At 36.0% G+C, this 21499-nt stretch overlaps 1 protein-coding gene across 1 annotated transcript in view; it reads left to right on the forward strand.

The window, feature by feature from the left end:
• Nucleotides 1–21113, forward strand: part of LOC105447172 — a 34794-nt gene extending 13681 nt beyond the window's left edge. The window contains exons 8-15 of the mRNA XM_030993627.1: nucleotides 5844–6082; nucleotides 7604–7767; nucleotides 9675–9783; nucleotides 17254–17311; nucleotides 18028–18243; nucleotides 19829–20043; nucleotides 20421–20538; nucleotides 21088–21113. Of these exons, the coding sequence (XP_030849487.1) occupies nucleotides 5844–6082; nucleotides 7604–7767; nucleotides 9675–9783; nucleotides 17254–17311; nucleotides 18028–18243; nucleotides 19829–20043; nucleotides 20421–20538; nucleotides 21088–21113 (1145 nt within the window). The remainder of the gene's footprint in view (nucleotides 1–5843; nucleotides 6083–7603; nucleotides 7768–9674; nucleotides 9784–17253; nucleotides 17312–18027; nucleotides 18244–19828; nucleotides 20044–20420; nucleotides 20539–21087) is intronic.
• Nucleotides 21114–21499: the final 386 nt, after the last annotated feature.

Here is a 21499-nt window from a genome sequence, read left to right on the forward strand (position 1 = left end):
TTCTTTTATAAGATGTATACTAATTTACTGTTCACAGATGATTTTTATAATATTTAGCAATTTTCTAGATGTTACCTTTTTTTTTACTCACACTGTAGAGTAGTTTGTGATCAATAATGGATTTCCCTTTAATGCACAGGTCAATGAATATCTACAGTCCTTCTCCAATTAATGTAAGTATATTAAAAACAATAATATTTAGATTTTATAGCATCTTAAAGAAAAAAAATCGAAGGTATTCGGTGACAAGAAAAAATAATAAAGACAGTAACATGCAAATCACTTTGGAGAAATTTATTTTACATTAATATTAAAGTAATTAACACACTTATATCGAAAACTACATGTTCAATATCATTCCAAACCATTTATTAATCCAAATCTTTCTTTAATTGTTCATATCTTCATCAATTCATTCGTTTATTTGTTAATTTGTTTGTTATTTCTATTCATTTGAATTGTTTTCGAAGTGAAATAATGTCTAAATAATCTTTAAATCAAGTTCATGTATCATTTAATGTAAAATTCAGCGTAAGAACCACTGTAGCACATAATACTTTAATTACAAAAGTTAAATATTTATCAATAGATTCGAGGTAACCAATTCAATCAAATTAACTCTTCCATAAGTCCCAAATTCATGAATATGCCTTTGTGAAGCGCTTTGATACGAATGATTTCATTCACTAGTTACAAATAATGTACCTAACAAGTTGAAACATTTTCATAGTATCTCTTTTTATTAAAGGATTGTTTTTGTATATGGTTTATTCTTGAAAGATTAAGTTTTATATTCTCAGAACTTTAGTTTGATTCATCTTAAGGGCACAGAAATTACAATTGTTTAATTAAATTACATAAGAATAAATTATTCCAAGTCTATATTCACTTTGCGTTACGATTTTCCTCACTACCGTCACTTCGTGAAAACAAGGACGAATATGTATATATTACATATATTTTACTAAAGGCGTTATTAGAGGGACATTTGGAGTGAACAATTTAGTCATTAAGTAGACATTGTCATTAGGAGGACAATATAGTGTCCTCTTAACGTTTGTTACGGTCTATTTCTCATAGAAGGCCCAATTTGTTTATATATCTCTCTCTATATATGTAATTTCACTAAAAGCGTCATTGGAGGGACATTTGGAGTGAAAAATGTGTCATTAAGTAGACATTAGGGTTAGGGTTAGGGTTAGAGTTAGAGTTAGGGTTAGGGTTAGGGTTAGGATTTTTATGATGTCCACTTAATGTACCATGTAGGGTTATATATATATATACATTTCAATATATACCTAGTTCTTTCAACGTTACTTAAGCCTATTCGTGTTTGATTATTTTGTTTTCACTACTCTGAGATTAATTGAATATATTCGTACTGTTTTTATTGATGCATTGACATAATATCAGTTTTTGTTTCTATGATTATGTTTTTCTAATATTTTCTACATTTATATGCTTTGTCGTTGCATTTGTATGTTTCCAACCTAGTCTTCATGATAATGTATATTATATTTGCTTATCTTTTTTTTTCTTTTTTTCATCAATATTGTCATCGGGAATGCAGCCTTGTATGGATATTTTAAAGTCTGAATAAATACACATATAAACACAAATTTGTCATAGTGATTATTGAATACATGACTTCTCCGAAAAGATTTGCTGCAAACTATACTTTCCTAATAGAGGGAGAATGAACAATTCACCGTTTAAAGATTCAAGATTTGTTAATAGCTAACGATAACAATGGTATTTAATTCATAATAACGAGGTTCCGTTTTTTTACCGGATTTATTTGTTCCCCTAAAATTAGAGGTAACTTTATTATGACTGTGTGTGTTTTGTTTTCTAAATTCTACGAAGCATCTAAGTATATTTGGTATAGGTCACGCAATATTGAATATTCTCATTTCGTTTTACCATTAACATGAATTACATTCCGACCATAATTAACAACTGTCAACTACTCTCAAGAATGCAAAAATATCCGAGAAGTAGACAGGTAAAAGTTTAAATAAAATTGGGCAAAAATAAGAAAATAACAATAAAATCAAAAATTGCAATTGCTACACGAATGGGCACCTTCAATTATCTGCCTCGCTAACGCCACTTTGATGTAGTGCCGCAAGGAAGAAGGCACTTGTGAGAAAAACATTTATTACTACTTTTGTACACGGCAAACGTGAATGTTTTCCGTACATACGTCACAATTAACTGACCAAAGTGCCCTTCTTACATTCGCATATTTAGTTCATACAGGTGATTCGGAGGCATATTGTGTGTGATCAAATCTGTGCGATGGTTCACTTGGACAGCGCCCTCTACATTTTCATGTTATGCTCAACATAAGGTTGTGTACATTCACATTTTATTTGTGAACTTGTCATCGAAATATTTCATACTATACTCAAGTAACAATGCATGACTTGAATTGCTATAGTAAATTTTGGAGCCGAAATGATTTTTAAATACCATTTATAAACTTCTTTTTTGGAAATTCAGCTCTTTGGAAGTGTCAGTGTATGAGGCTACTAATAATGTGTAGGTAATATGGCTTTCGTGATAATTCGGCATGAACACAGTATTTTAGCAGATAATAATTATATTTCTACTAATTTTCATTTTTTTATATATGAAAAAGCTGACATTTTCCGTAAAAGTACACATATCTGACGTAATCGCACAAGTCACAAACGATGCATCCTCGTTGCAGTGTTATTGGCACATGAACTTAGATGTATGGGAGCATAAAAAAAAAAATACCCTGCGTGTTTCACTTTGCCCCGGGTTCCCCTACATTAATGCAAACATTTGTTTAAATATAAAATGGATGTAGTACCTTTTGGAACCAAGCTCTTCATTTGATCCCGTTGTTATCAATTTATCAACAACAACAAAACAACATTATTTGATTTTATTTCTGCATTTTTCCAAATATAATATAACTGAATAAGAAAGAACATATAAATGTGAGATATAATACAACATATACAAACAATAATTTCTTCATGTCAAAATGTTTTTTTACATAATATATGTACACTGTTGGTCATAATGGTGGAATATTTATTTTTACCCCAGTTTAGGGAAGGATTTTAAAAAATAAATTATTTCTAATAGATCTAGATAATGGCATACATTCTCAGATTTTATTGGATATTAATTTGCGAGTGTTTGTTTTGCGTAACTGCTTAATCATATGTGTGCTACTATGCTAATCAGCTAAGGGACCTACGTCCTTAAGTCATAATTGACAGTAATGAGGATTAATGCCTCACAAAAGGGCACTAATATATAGCTGATCGACACGATTTTTATCCTGTGGCCTCACAGTAACGAGGCCATTGCTTAGCCCCTGAATAATGACTGTGCGCAGTGTTTGCTAGGGTACGCGGCCCCTTCCACAAATCCCCCAAAACGAAGAAAATGCAATAAATTGTCAAAAATTCATTACATTTTCCCCCGGCCCCCAACAGGAAAAATTCCTCTGTAGGGCCATGCATTATGGTTCGAGGCATGGCCACACAGAGGAATTTTTCCTGTAGGGGGCCGGGGGAAAATGCAATGAATTTTTGACAATTTATTGCATTTTCTTCGTTTTGGGGGATTTGTGCAAGGGGCCGCGTACCCTAGCAAACACTGCGTACAGTCATGATTCAGGGGCTAAGCAATGGCCTCGTTACTGTGAGGCCCCAGGATAAAAATCGTGTCGATCAGCTATATAAATTCCCTTTTGTGAGGCATTAATCCTCATTACTGTCAATTATGATTTAAGGACGTAGGTTCCCTAGCTGATTAGCACAGTAACACAAATATGATTTAGCAGTCACGCAAAACAAACACTCGCAAATTAATATTCAATAGAATCTGGGAATGTATGCCATTATCTAGATCTATTAGAAATAAATAATTTTTTAAAATCCCTCCCTAAACTGGGGTAAAAATAAATATTCCACCATTATGACCAACAGTGTACATACAATAACGAAACTTAATATTTCCATAACATATTATCATAAATTTAAAGTATTATCCGAACTATTCTGTTGGAAAAGTGCAGGAGACCGCAATTATAAGCAAAGCTTGACAAGGATGGCGGCCTCAAAAACAAAGACAAACAAAAAATCTTAAGGTAAAACTTTAAATAAAAAAGTGTTTATACGATCTTTATATCAGACCCGCGGTTTAATTTTAAAAATTTCTCTGAATAATCGCTTAAATACTTCTTTAACAACATAGATATTGCTAAAATAATGAAATAAACTCTTTTTGTATCATTGTTTCTCTCTTCTCCCCATGTCTTAGAAATTGATTTAATGTCTGTCGTTAAAAACCTTCTAACAAGTATTTTAAAAGGTTTTGTAAGAATGAATGGAGGGGAATTAATTTCAAGGAGTGACCCCCTTTCGTAAAGAGGAGTAATCATTTCTATTCCTTGGAGGGGGGGGGGGTAGAAATACCCCCCCCCTCCTTTCCATCCGATTTCATTTTATCCAGAGTTATTCCTTCTCATTAAGTAAGAGGTAGGTAGATTATGCCTGTGTTTTTTTATCCGGTGACTGATATAGTTTGCTCTGAATAGGTTAGTACTGGAGTCAAATTTAAATTAAAAAAAAGAGGAAACGTCAATGCATACACGAATCAATGTCTGTAACGCAGTATGCCAGAGAACAAAGTTTACCTCCGTTTACATTAAGTTTCATTGTTTGCCTGTTGGGGGTTGAGGAGACGAGGAGTGAAAGCGAGAGAAAGAGAGAGAGAAAGAGAGAGAGGAGAGAGAGAAACCGGGGAGGGGTAAGTGGTAGGAGGAGAGAGAGAGAGATTTTAAAAAATACGGAGAAAGAGGGAGAACATAGTAGAGATATAAGAGAGTTAAGGGAGGGAGAAAGGGGGACAAGCAGAAAGAACAATATAAAGGAAGAGAGAGAGAGAGAGAGAGAGAGAAAGAGAGATAAAAGGGGAGAGAGAGAAAAAGGTGTGATTGCTAGGTGGTAGTTGGAGGGAGACAGAAAAAAATCATAGAGAAAAAGAAAGGCAAATATGAAATGAAGAATAGATGGGAAAAGGAGAGAACGGGAGCACTGATAAAATAACGAGATGAGAAAGGAATACAAGAGCGAAACAGCTAATGGGAGAGAAAGAGGGAGGGGGGGGGGTGCGGGAAAAAAATAGAGGTGCTACAAAGACATGCAGTGAGAATATAAGAGAAACAGCAATGGATTTATAGAATAGAAAAACAAATGAAGAAAAGAAGTGATAGAGCAGCAGGGAGAGAGAGAGAGAGACGGATATAGAGAGAGAGACACAGACAGAGAAGGGGTAAGAAAGCGATAGAGAGAGACAGAGAGAGACAGAGAGAAAGAGACAGAGAGAGACAAAAAAAGGAGCGAGAGAGAAAATGCCTTGATAGCTAGGTACGTAGCTAGGCTTTTCTTTTGTTATTTATTTGGAAATGGTTCACTGGTTGTGCAAGCAAATATTCATACTCGCATTAAGTCAAGTGAAAAGAAAAAAATATATAGCGTATGAGTAGGGATAGGAGATGCTGTGTAAATGTTTTGGATCCCGATTCAAAGGAAAATCATTTGCGTGCACTGATGCAAAGTAGCTAGGCCTGACCCTTTCTTTGCATTGGTCGATGCGTTAGCTAACAGTGGTTACAACATAAATCAATTCTCAAAAATTGACAACTGGCTTATTGAAGGTGTTGCTACACGTTTATTGAACAGGAAGGCTCGCAAAACTTTATCTTCGACTTCCAAAATAAGAGCATAGAAGCAAAATTCACTATGGGGGGAAAAGCATCGAAAAAGCGTAGTGCGGGATCTTCAACCCAACAGTCGGGGTCGCTCCCAAAGTGGAACCGTTAGCGTCGGGTGATCAAAGTCAAGCTGGGCAGTCCACCAAGCCAGAGAGAGTTGATTCAAACACGCGTGGAGATTACACTGAGAGTTCCGAAGCTTCGACGCAGACAGAGCCGAAAAAAGTGGTCAAGGCGAGTAACGCACACGAGGAAGCCGCGGTTACAACCGCAACAGAGAAGAAGACGCCCTGTGAACCTCATGATGGTGAAGGGATGGTAAGTGGTAGGTCGACGAGTTTTAATTCTGTTATAAGTCAGCACAAACATATTTCTCCTATGAACAGAGGAATACGCGGTGTAGGTGACCGCAACACGGCGGTAATCACCCCGGTAAAGTGCTGTTGAAACCGTAAGTGACCGGGAAGACCTTGTTTTCCTTTAATGCAGGATGACCAATAACGGTAGAGTTTGTTTGTTTGCTTGTTTTATTGTTTGTTTGTTTAGATAGCCTGTGTATGTTTGTAAGTAAGCAATCAAGAAACAGTAGTTGTATGGAATAATAACACTGCGGTAAGAATTGCGGTGAATAGCTAAAGGCCCAAAGTTACAAACAAAAACGTGAAGAGAGAGTGGGAATATGATAGCGTTGAAAGTGTAATAGATATATTTCAATCTCTGTATTCACCAATAGCGATGAATACATATAAATATATATGCTCATATATTAATATCCCCCCCCCCCTCTACCCTCACAGCATCTCCCTTGATGCGTTAGCCTGGTAGGCAGGGTGCGTTTCCAAAGTTTACAAAAGCGAGAATATTTTGAACCCAACCTTGACCTTAAGTTGCAGTCCCGTACAAGGTCCTCTATCATTACTCCATATGTAATTAGTCTGGCTGTATGCACCTGTGTCATAAAACTAAATTAGAACAACAACAGAAAAGAGGAAGGTCGCCTAAAGGAAGGAGGAAGTAAAGAGAAACCACGAATCGATCCTCCATGGTCGTACTTTATTTGTTTGTTATTCTGCTCCAAACGAAGCGTCATTTCCCTGACGTAGCACTGCGTTAGCGACTTTCAACCGATGAACTTTCAAAAATCTTCTCTTTTTTTTTCTCCGAGGGAGCCCAGCGACCGCGCCAGAAAATTAGCATTCTGTATTTTCAACTGTTTTGTCCTCAGTCGTTTCTTCGTCCTCTAAATTGGCTGAGACAGATCGTTAATTTAGACGATTTTTTTTAGCGATTTTTAAATATATCTGGGGGGAGGGAGACGACCCCTTTTACATATTTACCAGCTGGAGACATCCCTCATTCCCTTTGAATCACCGACCCTCCAGGTACTATTGAGCATTCGCTTTCTCTATCACTAACAGAAAGTTTGAACTACACACACACACACACACACACACACCACAGAAAAAGATTACACTACACACAATCAAGAAAGAAAGTTTACACTACACACATACACTCAAGAAAGAATGGTTACACTACACACATACACTCAAGAAAGAAAGTTTACACTACACACACACTCAAGAAAAAAGAGTACACTACACACACAATCAAGAAAGAAAGTTTACATTACACACATACACTCAAGAAATAAAGTTTACATTACACACATACACTCGAGAAAGAAAGTTTACACTACACACATACACTCGAGAATAAAGGCTTACCGACAGTACTCCTTTTCATGACTAACTACTCCCCCCCCCCCCCCCCCTCTTCTTTTTAAAATGGTGCAACCGTAAACCTACTGAATATCTATTTTGTTGTTAACATTTTCAGATCGAATCTTCACATGGGCGTGCGTTTCGGGAGATCTTTGTCCAGTATATTCCTGGTAAACCTCTTTCTCTCACGGAGTTTGGAGCACTTCTTTATTCTCGTCAGGGTGGTCATGAGTTCAGGGCCCTAGATGGGACCGGGCTGGCAAGAACTGTTGGGTTGAGGTAAATAGGTTTTATAACTTTTTTATTCAATTTTATTTTCAGTTTCTTGTCTCATATTTCACATATATTTCACATTTGGCAATCATGATTTCACGAAATGAATGATACAAATAAAAGAGAATTATATTAACAGAAACGTTACAAAAAGTACCTCATATCACTATGTTTTATTCAATTTTATTTTCAGTTTCTTGTCTCATATTTCACATATATTTCACATTTGGCAATCATGATTTCACGAAATGAATGATACAAATAAAAGAGAATTATATTAACAGAAACGTTACAAAAAGTACCTCATATCACTATGTTTTATTCAATTTTATTTTCAGTTTCTTGTCTCATATTTCACATATATTTCACATTTGGCAATCATGATTTCACGAAATGAATGATACAAATAAAAGAGAATTATATTAACAGAAACGTTACAAAAAGTACCTCATATCACTATGTTTGAACACACTAAATTAATAGCCTGAACTCAAACCAAGAGTGATAAATTGAGGGATCTCTGGCTCTGATGAAAGCTATGATTGTGAGTTACAGGCCCCAATGATGAAAATAAAACGTACCAGGTATATATTATGTAAATAATTTATATGTCTATATAATTTTATATATACAGTGCGTCCCAGAAAAAAACGAAACTGAGAATTATCGATGTTTTATCATAACTTAATCACAATTATTAATGACACATATTTGTAAAGCTTAGATCCTTCTCTTTCATTTGATGCAACTCATATGATGCATATTTCAAGCAAGAGTGATTAACAAAAATTTAAAGAGAGGGTACCAAAATGTCATTTGGCGGGCGATATGAATATCAAAGAGAAAATTAAATTTCTAAAAAGTTCACTTTTTGCCCTTTCAATTGACACTTCAATCAGGAAAAATGAGCCAGGAAAAACAAAGTTATGTTTATTTAAAATAATGTTTGTGTTTCCATAAAACGAATTCGTTTTCACTGGTTGCCTGCCGTAGCAACAAACAGAGTTGACAAAATACTTAACTCCGTTTCGTTGATGATCAGCCATGCATGGAGTCTTTTGTCTTCTTTGAAGGCAGCAAGGCTTGTCTCGCCATAAGGCAAAAAAAAAAAAAAAAAATTGGTTGCCCTCGATTGCTTCTCTGGGGTAGGGGCGGGCGGGCTGATTTGTTATTGTTTTGTTTTGTTTTAATTTCATTTTTGTTTGTCTTTATTTGAAATTCCCCCCACCCCATTTTTGTTTTATTTTTTTATATTTTTTTTTAATGAGTATTTTTCCATAACAAAATCAAAAATCATTGGGATGTCAAGGATTTAAACAAACAAAGTCTATAAAACACTTGAATATGGTAAAAGACTAGTTGAATTTACTATGAATGTCAAGACCAACACAAAGAGTATTTCGGGCTTTGAAATACAACACCTTTTAATTCCCCACTGTGCTACTTATAGCTACTTGCGCCCTCTATATAGCAAACAATGCCTAATCAGTGACCATTGGTCCCCCATGATCCTCTTTATATAATGTTAACTGAGAGCTGATTGAGATAACCACCTGTCCAGTGACCTTGCAGGGTGGTCAAATCCCTCCTGTAAACTAGTACAGATTGGGCTTAAAATGAGTTTAAGAATGCTCAGAATCTGATTTGAATAAACGTCATTTTGACATAGAAAAATAAAAATGGTAAGTTTAATAAATACAGAATTGCGTACTGAAAAGACCAAACTGGCAACGGGACGCATTTTGATCCTTGCAGAATGCATAAAATGGTATGTTTTCATTTAAGATTGCTCCCCCAACCAAAAATGTTTTTTTTTAAACTCGAGCGGCCCGAAAATGAAGAGTAGGCTGTCGAGGACAACCAAATGATTTTGTTGTTGGCCTAATGTATCTCCTCCCATAACGTCATTGCAGAAACTGTGATGAACTACTAAGCATCAATAACCTGCAGTCAGACATAAGCAGTGCTAACCAACTAGCAGTTCTAGAATGTTTCTCAGATATTGGCACTCAGATTGGTTTGGTAAGAATACATTTTATTTTATTCACATTATTGTTAGTTGATCGGGCATTATTATTTACTAAGATCGTTGTTATTATAATGATTACAATTCCCAATAAACAGAACACCAAAAAGTAACCTCTTTTGGGAGTGTATTTTAAGTGATTTTAAAGTATAGTGCCTTTTGAACTAGATTTAAACGTTATCGACACGTGCCTTCATTTAAACAAAAAAGGTAATCCTGTTCACGTCTTCATCTAACCTAAAAACCACCAGTTTATCACGCGACTGGAGTAACGTGATTCCACTTACCTCTGTAAATCAAGTGTTTATGACCAAATAACCACTTGACCAAGCAACGATTTTTTTGTCAGTTAACCGATGGTGGCGATAAATACGTATTCATTTGGTCTTGTAAGCACCTTTATTGACTGGTTTCACAGGTTATCCAAGGTTGATGGTAATAATCACGTTACTTACACCGGCTAATCGTCTTATTGTTCTGTCCGTGAATCTCTGGTTATATTCAAGTAATTCTGAGGTGTCTTACACACCTCTTTAAAAGGTTTCAAAGTTACCATAAATTTCTTGGTTATGATCACGTGGCTCAAGCTGATTACTAATCTAAGCTGTGAAAACGTGATATGTAGGTGTGAAAATAAGTAATTATTAAGTTTTTTAAAACACCTTTTTAAATGGTAGTCAAAGTTGCCATAAGTTCCGCGGCGATGATCTCGTGACTCAAACGGATTATTGATCTAAGCTGGTCATACGTGACTTTTAGGTGTGAAAAATTAGTCATTATTAGGTGTCTTAAAACACCTATTTAAATGGTTTCAAAGTTACCATAACTTTCTTGGTGATGATCACGTAGTTAAAACTGATTACTAATCTAAGCTGTGAATCCGTGATATTTAGGTGTGAAAAATTAGTAATTATTAGGTGTCTTAAAACACCTATTTAAATGGTAGTCAAAGTTGCCAGCAGTTCCGCGGTGATGATCTCGTGACTCAAACGGAATATTAATCTAAGCAGGGCATACGTGACTTTTAGGTGTGAAAAATTAGTCATGATTAGGTGTCTTAAAACACCTATTTAAATCGTAGTCAAAGTTGCCAGCAGTTCCGCGGTGATGATCGCGTGACTCAAACGGATTATTAATATAAGCTGGGTATTCCGTGTTTTCCATGTGTGAAAATGAGTTATTCTTGGGTGTCTTGATGGTTTCACAGTTACCATTTAAATTCCGTGGTGATAATCCCGTGACTGTTGGCATATTTCTATTTTCACCAGTTGATAACTGACTGTTGGCATATTTCATTGCACCAGTTGATAACTGGAGTGTGCATATTTCCAGTTTCACCAGATGATGACTGAGCGTTGGCATATTTCGAGCTGACACCAATTCATTTGCATATTGAATATGGGGTGCGTGCAGATCTATGTTTTTTAAACAATTTATCTGAATTTACAGCATATTTCTTAATTACTGATGATTTAGTTATATGCAATTCATTTCGAAAATACTACAAATATAAATTACCAGTTATTAGAGTTTCGCTACTTCGTATAAATAGTTAAACATGAATAAGGGAAACATTAACTGTGAACTAAAGTAATTTCAATAAAGTACAAGTATACGAATTTTTTTCGATTAACCCGTTCCTTCCGGGAACCTGGTATACCAGGCTCCCGTGGAGCCTACTCACAGACGGGAACCTGGTATACCAGGTTCCCATAATAGGCAGGTAGACGACGTCTTTACAAGCCTAAAATTGCCTTTCCCTGCCATTAATTCACTAAACTAGTGGATGTGAGGGTTTATCCAAAGTATATGCTATCATTATCCATTACTCCTGTTTTGTTTACTTTAATATTACTCATTATATTTGTACTTTTTCATAAGCATGTCAAGTTTTCTCTCACATGAAATTCGTACAGCAGCGTATTGGAGCTCCGCGATGTCTGTCCCACAGATATTGACTTTCGCTGAGACCTTCCATGCACAGAATACCAATACTGCTGGTCTTTCAATTGGGAGCAGCGCAAAGCCAAAGCCTATAACGGCACGCGGCACGCGCGGAACAATGCACTTCACTGCACATGAAAGGAAAATCCAAAGGTCAGCTCTCTATTGTCAACATCAACAAGCAGTATTATAAATCTAAAGCAAGATCGCGAGGTTGTACTCGATTTAGTCTCCGAAAACGAGTTTTGATCAGGTGTATGCTGGATTTATCATTATGACATTTTGTATCACCGACCCCCCCCCCCCCCCTCAAAGCTCAGATTTATTATTTAGTTTGTCTCTCTTTTTGTTTGTTTATATTTCCTGGCTAAAGTATGATGTCTGACGTATAGTAACGTCAATATAGCATAATATTAGATAGCTTAGACAGATACCGAGATGTGATTGGTCCAGAGCTCGTCACGTGATATCAATTGGGAGGATCCAAATTGTTATATTTTCCTGGCCGGTCACTTTTCGGTGTTATATTAACCAGCTGGTGAAATGAATATATTTTTAATCAATGCATGTCGCCCTCTTGAGGACTGTATGTCACCAATTACACACATTACACCATTACCGAGGGTCATTTAATTTTTTTTGTTCATGAATTTTTTTTTTCCCTTGAAATTATATTTCCACATTTTCTTTTTTTCCCCGAAAAATGCTTTTTGGGGTAAGAATTTTTTTTTTTTCAATTTTTTTTTCCTTTTTTTTCCCCCAATTTTTTTTATAATTTTTTTTTGTAAGGTTTTTTTTTTCTTTCTTGACTATCTCGACAGATATTTTTTCCGTAATTTCCGAAAAAAAAAGGGGAAAAAAAAATTTCGGGCAATTTTTTTTGGACCCCCCCCCCCCCCCCCCCAAAAAAGGGCTATCTAATATAACAGTTATTGACTGGCAGGGGGTATATAACATTCTTTGGACCTGAATGGAGTTATATTTCCCCTCGTGACCATATTTTCCCTCAGCGCTGCGCGCTTCGGGAAAATATAACCACTTGGGAAATATAACTCCCTTCAGCGGTCCAAAGAATGTTATATTACACCCCCTGCCAGTCAATAACTGTATAATAAACATTTTTGTATAGCAGTTTGATGTAACATAGATTTACATTCAAAAGTTTTACTTTTATAAGTATTGGACAGTAATATTCTTCTCATTTCGACTTTATCAGCCGCTCACTCTCTATAGCGTTCCCTTTACTAAGGTATATGTGAGAGGAGATATAAATTATTTGAGAAAGAGGGGGAGATAGAAAGTTATCTCCGATCCCCGCCCCCCCCCCCCCCCCAGCTCTGATTGTTTTTTCTTTTGTGTACGTTTCTTTTTTTGTTTGATTATTTCTTTTCGCTAAAGTATAATGTCTGACGTATAACATCAGGGATATGTTATAATAATTAATCTCAAGGAAAGGATGATGCCGGCATGCAAGTAAATGGCGGAATAGTAGACAACATCATGAAAGATGAAGATGGAAAACAACGTAGAAAGAGAGATAGAGAGAGAGAGAGAGACAGCGAGAGGGAGAGAGAGAGAGAGAGAGGAGGGTGGGCGGGGGCAGAATAGATAAAAAGTTTGACGTAGTCTGTTCTGTATTTATTATTATGATATTTTTCTCACCGACTACCCCCCCCCCCCCCACAAACCTCAAATTTTTTCTTTAGTTTTTCTCTTTTTTGTTTGTTTATATCTTTTGGCTAGAGCACAATGTCCGACGGATAATAGTACCGTTAATATAGCATAATAACAATTTGTTTATATCAGTTTGATGCAACAGAGATTTACATTCAAAGTTTTTATTTTGTATAAATATTGTACAGTAATATTCTTCTCATGTTGACATTATCAGCCGCTCGTTTTCTTTTTCGCTCCCTATAATAAATATAAGGTATAATAATGTACATCATCAGGGATAATTTTATGTTATAATAATTAATCTCAAAGAAGGAATGGTGCCGGCATACAAGCAAATGGCGGAACAACATTGGCAGATAGACGGAGAGACAGACGGAGAGAGAGGGAGAAAGTGGAGAGTTTGAGAGAGAGAGAGAGAGATAGAGAGAGGAAAGAGAGAGAGAGAGAGAGAGAGACACACATAAAGAGAGTGAAAAAGAGGAAAAAAAGAGATAGAAACAATCATTTCTCATCATCATCTTTTTGTCTGTTACATTTTAGCATATCATATATTCTTGTTCATTCCTTTATCTTGTATGATTGATATTATCTTTGAATGATTGCAAAAACAACAAGACCCCACTCCCCCCAAAACACACACAAAAAAACCAGGGTTATACATGTAGGATCATCAATGCTGTAAGCCAGGTCATTGTCATTCAATTATACCCTTACCTTACTTCCGCTCTTCTATTGTTGGGGTTTATAACCATGACAACAACCTTTACATCCGTCAACGTTCTTTGTTCCTCTTACGTAACTAAGTTGTGGGATCATGGGCCAAAGACAAAGATAAAGCTCTTTTCACATATTCTATATAGGTCCCAAATACCTGCAGACATTTCTGTGTCATTTGTATTTGTACGTACTTTGTCAATTCATACTTACAAACTATAATTGTCAAAATTTGCCAATATATTCATACATATTGATATTATATAGCGCCTTTACATAAAACATGATCAAAGCGCTTTACATTAGTAAATAAAACAGAATAATTATTTTGCTCTCTAGGCAATACTTCCGAACTATTTCGTTTCTCCTATATCATCTTCCGTTCTAGAATCCTATCTTGTTTATATTTATTTATTGTGTATGTGTCCTTGTCTCCCTCTCCATTATTCTTCTGTTTTTGAAAGAGAAAGTTTCATTCTTTCTCTTCTTTCTCTTATAATGTTATCCACCTACTTCTAGATGACCCTTTTGTGGTAAAGTATAATGTCTGATGTATATTATTTCCGTCGATATAATGAAATAATCATTTTATTTTGATGCAACAGAGACTTACATTCAAAATCAAAACTTTTACTTTCTATAATTTGTGTACAGTGATATTCATTTTGACATTATCAGCCGCTCGTTCTCTATTTTTTTCCCCTAGTATTTAAGATGTATGTTTTCATCATCATGGATATGTTATCATAATTTATCTCAAAGAAGGAATGATGCCGGCATACAAGCAAATGGCGGAACAACATTGACAGATAGAGAGAGAGAGAGATAGAACGTTGGACGTAGTCTGTATTGTATTTATTATTATACTAGTTGTCTATCTGATCAACCCCCCCCCCCCCATTCAGAATGTTTCTTTAGTTCTTTAAAACAAATTAAAAAAATTAAACAAAATTCGCTAAAGTATAATGTCCGACCAAGGAGTTATTTCCTTCGTCCGACGTATATTAGTTTTGTCAAAAAAGATTGTGTCATATTATTTTTTGCATAAGAGATGTTTTTATATCCAAACTCTTACTTTTAACAATTCTTATTTATTATGTCGAAACGTGCTTTCGGAAATCGTGGAACAGAAAACAGTATGAGAGAGATAAAGTATAATGAACGGTTTTTATAGAGTGAGAGAGAGAGAGAGAGAGAAAGTTGGGCGCATCGTTATATAGTCTGTACTGTATTTATTAGTATACTATTTTGGCTCTCCTTTCACCTCCCCCCTCTCCCCCCCCCCCCCCCGTTCTGGATTCTTCTTGAGTTTCATTTGATCATGTTTACATATTTTCGCTACATTATATTGTCAGACGTAAATTATAACAGTCAATTTTGGCTGATAAACTATTTCAATTAAATTTGATACAACAGAAACTTACATTGAAATAGTTTACTTTTTATATACTATGTATTTTCTCATAAAATCGAGTATCAAAATAAAAAAAGAGTATAGGAAGAAGGAAAAGAAGAAGAAGAAGGAGGAGGGATAAGAGTGACAAGGAAAAAATAGATACGGAGGAGAAAAAAGAAGAACAAAATAAGTAGGTAGAAGAGGAAAAAAGATAACGAAGAAAAACAACCTACAGTACGGAAGAGCTGAAAGAACTTAGAGCACGGCAGATTGCCAAATGATCTGCGCATGCGCTAAGTTCCTGCTCGTCGAAGCGACTGGCCAGGCTTTAGGTCGCTTTAACGCACACGCATTGTTCCGCGCGCTGAACAGTCGCACGGTATTGTACGGCAGCGAAGGAGTCGAGTTTTCGATTTTTAATCTCGTTTGTGGGGTGGCTATCAGGCTAAATAATTTCGGAAGGAACGGGTTAATTCAATTACGTAAGTCTACTTATCACCAATGCCCTTACATTGGAAATACAGACTTACCAGTAATGAAGTATTGTTGCTGTTCAACTGGTTGGAAGTTTTACCAAATGGTTCTAATGGCTCAGCTAGACCAGTTGAATTATAACTGGCCTGGATCAACTGGATCATTTAGCCCATTTCAATTTCCAGGGTTACCAGTTGGCATTAAATGGTTCATCAACTGGATCAGTTGCAACTAGCTTTCTCCTCTGGGATGTTTACACCCCCCCCCCCCCCACCCAACCCCCTCTAATCCCAAACTGCTTCCGGCGCGCCTGGACGTAATTATGGAAGATCCAAGACACGATGTTCAGAAACGGGATGAGAACGTCATTATTTTGGTTCATTTATTGTGTAACATTTGCGTAATTATTGGGTTTAACGCGGGTTACAGTAACATACTTCCTCTTCGACATAAATTTCACGTGAATGAAGAACATGATTCATCTCAAGTCAGTCTCGTAATATTCACGTGAATTTCACGCAGATATTTTGACTAAAACTATCACTAACGCTTCACGTGTTTCCGTGACGCGATAATTTCGTGTATGAAGATGTAATTTCATAACCAAACAAACACGGGAGTATTAGGTTTACAAACCATGGTCTCCAAGGTAGGGATAATCACGTTATTATAATGGTGATATTGCAGTGACAATTGCGTGATTTAGTGTACGTGTGTTTCAAGTTACCTAATGCAATAAACGTATCAACACATTTACGTAAATGTCCAGTGTTTGAAGAACGTAACTCTCCTCAAGTCGATACCTTGATATTGACGTGATTTTCACGTGATTTTGTTTATTGGGTTATGATTTTTTTTATTGCTAATATTATTATCATTTTATTTATTTCCATTATTATCATTAAACTTATAAGTATTATAATCATTATTATTAATATGATAATTATTATTATTAATGTTATAAATATCGTTAGTATTAATATTTCTATAAACATTTAAAATAACATAATTTCGTTTTAAAGACAATATTTATTAAATTGTGTATTCATTTGTTTGTATTCATCTATCCTCATTATCATCAATATTATGATACGATTATTTCGTGTTTTTATTGAAGTTTACAAGGGAAACAGAGGGCTATGAACTTATAGTACTATAATCATTTCGAAAGAAAAGCTCTATATCCGTACCGACATTCGTGGTAAAGAAATTTGTAATCACAAGTCCTAAAATAAACCCTTTTTTTTTCTTCAAAATTTAGGTTATCAAGAGGAAACAGGAGGAAACGTGGCTGTTTGCTTTTCATCTCAACGAAAAGGGTATTTTCTTTCTCTCTTCTTGCCCATCAACTTACTTTTGAACAGATAAGATAAGGAGATAGTATAAACATTTGGAGCAACTACTATGGTTTTGCTTTCATTTACATGCATGCATAAGCTATTCTGACCCGTGCGTATACTTGAAAATTAAGTTTTAGGTTTGGGCATGTGCAGGAAAGTAAAACAAACTTTAATCGAAATGATGTGTGAAAAATGTGAGCCAGTTAAATATATCGTTAAAAAATGACCCCGATCTAAATGCTAATCAATGAAAACAATCTCTCTGAAGTTTGCAGTTTCCTCCCACGGGAGTCGTCATTTTTAATTCAATAGCGCTTTCAAAATAATTGGAATAGTTATAGACAGAAAGGGGGAAATACTATAAAGAGGGAAATCACGAAGACCTAGGAGGGGAAATGGAGTTGAATGACACCGCAAGAGTGCACTAGATTGGCAGAAAAAAAAGATACCTTGATAGATTTCTACTTAACTCATAGCCTGCAATGAGGCTGTATGCACTCTACCTTAATAGTACTTTGTACATGCGAGAAAGCCATTGCTTCAGATGTATTTTCAATCGCATGAAATTGATGGGATTCTGGAAATGTTACTCTATAGATATTCTTTCATCATGAGCAGTTCTTACACTCCCTTTCACACACGCACACACACACACACCCACAAACACACACACACTTTATCTATTTCGATTGCAGGTAACCGGCCAGTTGTTGAGAACATATTCAGGCGACAATTAGATAGCGAAAAATGGAAGAACTCGCCCAAACCAAACATTCCCATTGACAGTGCTTTCAGAGTGAATCCTGACTATTCCTATGATTCTTCCCTTCAAGTGCAAATGATACTTCCACAACAACAAGACAGATTCATGAAGATCAAAAACAAGGAGGCGACCTACGTTCTGCGTAAAAGTACGTTTCTCAATGACTAACTAGTCTAGGCTTAAAGGGATAGTTGAGTTCTGTTGCTGAGGGCGCCACACAAAATAATTTGTTGTGAGATAATGAAAAACTGAGTGTTAAATTTGAAAGAACATACAATTTAAATGACAAAAAAAAAAAATCATCTTTGTTTGATCAAAATCGGTTCAGAGACGGCTGAAATATATAAATATAACATTTTCTAATACTTGAGTACCACCACAAATATTACATAATTTGAAAAAGCCGTTGACAAAATGAAATTACGCCTTTTACGTCGCAATCCAGCCAATGCCGATGTTGGCTTTTTGTTGGCTTTTTCATGTCAGTTATATTACGCATAACCAGCCGGCCCATGTACTGATATTTTTTGATTAAATAATTAATTAACTGTCACCGCATTTTGTTTAAGTGGAACCGAATTGGAATGATCGTATTGGCTAAATTTTACACATTTTGGGGTCTAAAATTACCTTCATAGCAATTTTAGGTTCTAAAAAGGCACTAGAAATGTCATAGATCAGAAACGGAGCAATAACCATGCACTTTGAAGGCATTTGCGGTCTGAAAACAGAACTCAACTACCCCTCAACGTTTCAAGGCATCGACCAATTTGTAAAATTACCCAACATTTAAATTGGTATTTTAAAACGATAGTGAACCGATGGACTTTGTGCCCTAGCATACTGTTTATTGCACAGTTTATGATCACATCGCCAACAGTGCGTGACACATTGCCTAATTACCACTTTGCAGACAGAGAACTTATAGGCGTTTTTTAGGATGTTTCCAGTTTTACAAATATGAAATGCATGGCCCTACGTTTTATCAGTGCCTATGATATGGTGTGATCTTGAAGCCCTACAGAAATTGCGCTTCAAAATGATGGTGAAGAGCCTGAAAAAAGTAAAAATCTTTGAGTGACCGGTTTTACAATATTCATTTTCCCCAATGGACTGTAGTGTTATAAAAATGTACTTTGAAACTTCGAATTTACTTTGCTTTACTTTGTTTTCAGTGGGTTTTGCTTATATGCGCAATTGTATCAATTATTTAGCTTATTGTCAATAAGTTAGAATGAGGAGGCTGTGCCTTCAAACTAGAATTATAGGTCTCATCAGCTTAGGCTAACCCTCATTTAGCATGATCTTCCTGTGACGTGACTTGCAGTAACCCGGACCTGTGTGCGTTACTTCTCTACGCAGACTCACGCCATCAAGCGATCACGTAATATAGAGCTTAGCTTTAGCAGTGAATCTTGAGCCCGCTGCCCACGCAATGTCATTTCGATTGCGCCATTCGATGCCATTCAGACTTATAATAATGCACAAAACATGTCTAAGTACGATCTCTTACTATAATTAATGAATTAATTGATTAATGGGCTTTTGTCTTCGTGTGGGCGAAGACCGATTCATAAGCCCGTTGCAAACGTGGTGTCATTTAGATTGAGCCATTCGATCGAGGACATTCAGGTGAATAATAATAGTGCACAGAACCGGTCCAAACCTGATTTCTTGCAAGAATGAATGAATTAATTAATTAATTATTGAGCTTGTTGTCTTCATGTTGGCAGAGACCGTGATTATCAATAAATACCAACGTATATACGGTAGTGAGGAGGGGGACGGTGTATGGGGAAATGGGAGAAGTGATGACGGTATTCCAGTCACCATCTCAACACCAGAATCGTCCGACAGCGATTCGGACAATGGAAGCGACTCCGATTGTGACAAAGATGATAGTCATCGGTGCATTGAGGGTGTCGATGTTGGTCCTCTCAGCGTAGTCGTAAGTTCACTGTTATTATCATCGTCATCATCATCATCATCATTATATTTAACAATTACAGTCATCATTATATGCCTACCCTTATCCCAATCATCGTTATCGTTTTATCGTTTTTTTCATCGTCTTAACTTCCATCACCATCACAAATATAATCGTAGTAAGAGTAAATAGGAGTAATAATAGTTTTATCAGTGATGACTATGAGGATAATAATAATGGTTATAACGGTAAAAATAAAATGATGATGATTATTTTGTTGTTGTTGGTTTCTCCACTAATAACATAAACTTACTTTCATTCCCTCCTTGATTCGACAGACCTTTTGGTTTCTACACTAATACGATAATTTTACTTTCATTACCTCCTTGATTCGACAGGACTTCCCTCGCTACATGACGCGTCGTGGTAAAAAGATCCTGCAAAATAACATGTTCTTTATCCAGTCCTTTCTCGATAATGGAGCATCTGTATTTAAGGCTGCCAACACAGAAGAAGGTAAATAGTTGACTTGTATTGTGTGTGTGTGTGTGTGTGTGCGTGTGAGGGGGGGGGGGTCGTTGGAATTTGTAGGGGAACACCCCTTTTAAGCGTGCGTGTGTTTGTGAGGATGGGGGAGGGGGGGACACCTCCAAATATAAACATTTGTTGGCATTTGTCTGGGGCTGACTCCATCCTCTTAGTACAAACATGGAGATCATTTGTGGAGCGGAGCACAGAGGGGAATACTCCCTCTTTCAAATAAAAGAGTGTGCCGGCTTGTAGTGCAACAAGACCCCCTCCTCCCGAAATACAGAAAAACAAATTCATACAATCTTGTTAAGGATCCTCAATGTATATATTGCAACGGGAAGGGACGGGTGTACGGGGAAGGGGAGAGTTGATGTGGTTTGACACATTCTGAAAAAGAATTGGCAAGTTATTTTTTTATTCCATTTTCCTTTTTTAACTTCTTGAAAACAATGATATCCGTTTCGTTAATTTGAAACCTTTACAAGCAAATGTTGGTTTGCTTGTTTTTTCATAGTCTGATTTTCTTGGCTACAGACCTGCTGGATCACATCGTCATTTAAGCCTAAAACGCACACTATACGATTTCCCTGTCATCCGATTTTAGAAGAAATGACAATAATATATAGGTTTACAAATCTAAAGAAACAAGATATTCTTGTTGAAGGCTCTTAAAAGGGATTTTAAAAAGCCGAATTGATTTAAAATCGTAGAGAATCGCACTACTGGCATGACGTCACTACGATTGTGAGCCGATTGAATTATTCCTCCTCCAAAAATGCGTGAATTCCATCAGAATTTTGATTATAAAAATCATCGATCACTCAGAATTAAGAAGTTGAAGTGTTCATAGTAAATGCTATTGCAAATTGTGCGGTGGGTATTACAGTGTTTATAAACATCATTAATGACTGTATGACGCGTTTCTATCTCATTGTAGTATTAATAT

This window comes from Strongylocentrotus purpuratus, unplaced genomic scaffold (assembly GCF_000002235.5).
Source record: "Strongylocentrotus purpuratus isolate Spur 01 unplaced genomic scaffold, Spur_5.0 spur5_scaffold_20, whole genome shotgun sequence".
In the NCBI taxonomy this organism is placed as follows: domain Eukaryota; kingdom Metazoa; phylum Echinodermata; class Echinoidea; order Camarodonta; family Strongylocentrotidae; genus Strongylocentrotus; species Strongylocentrotus purpuratus.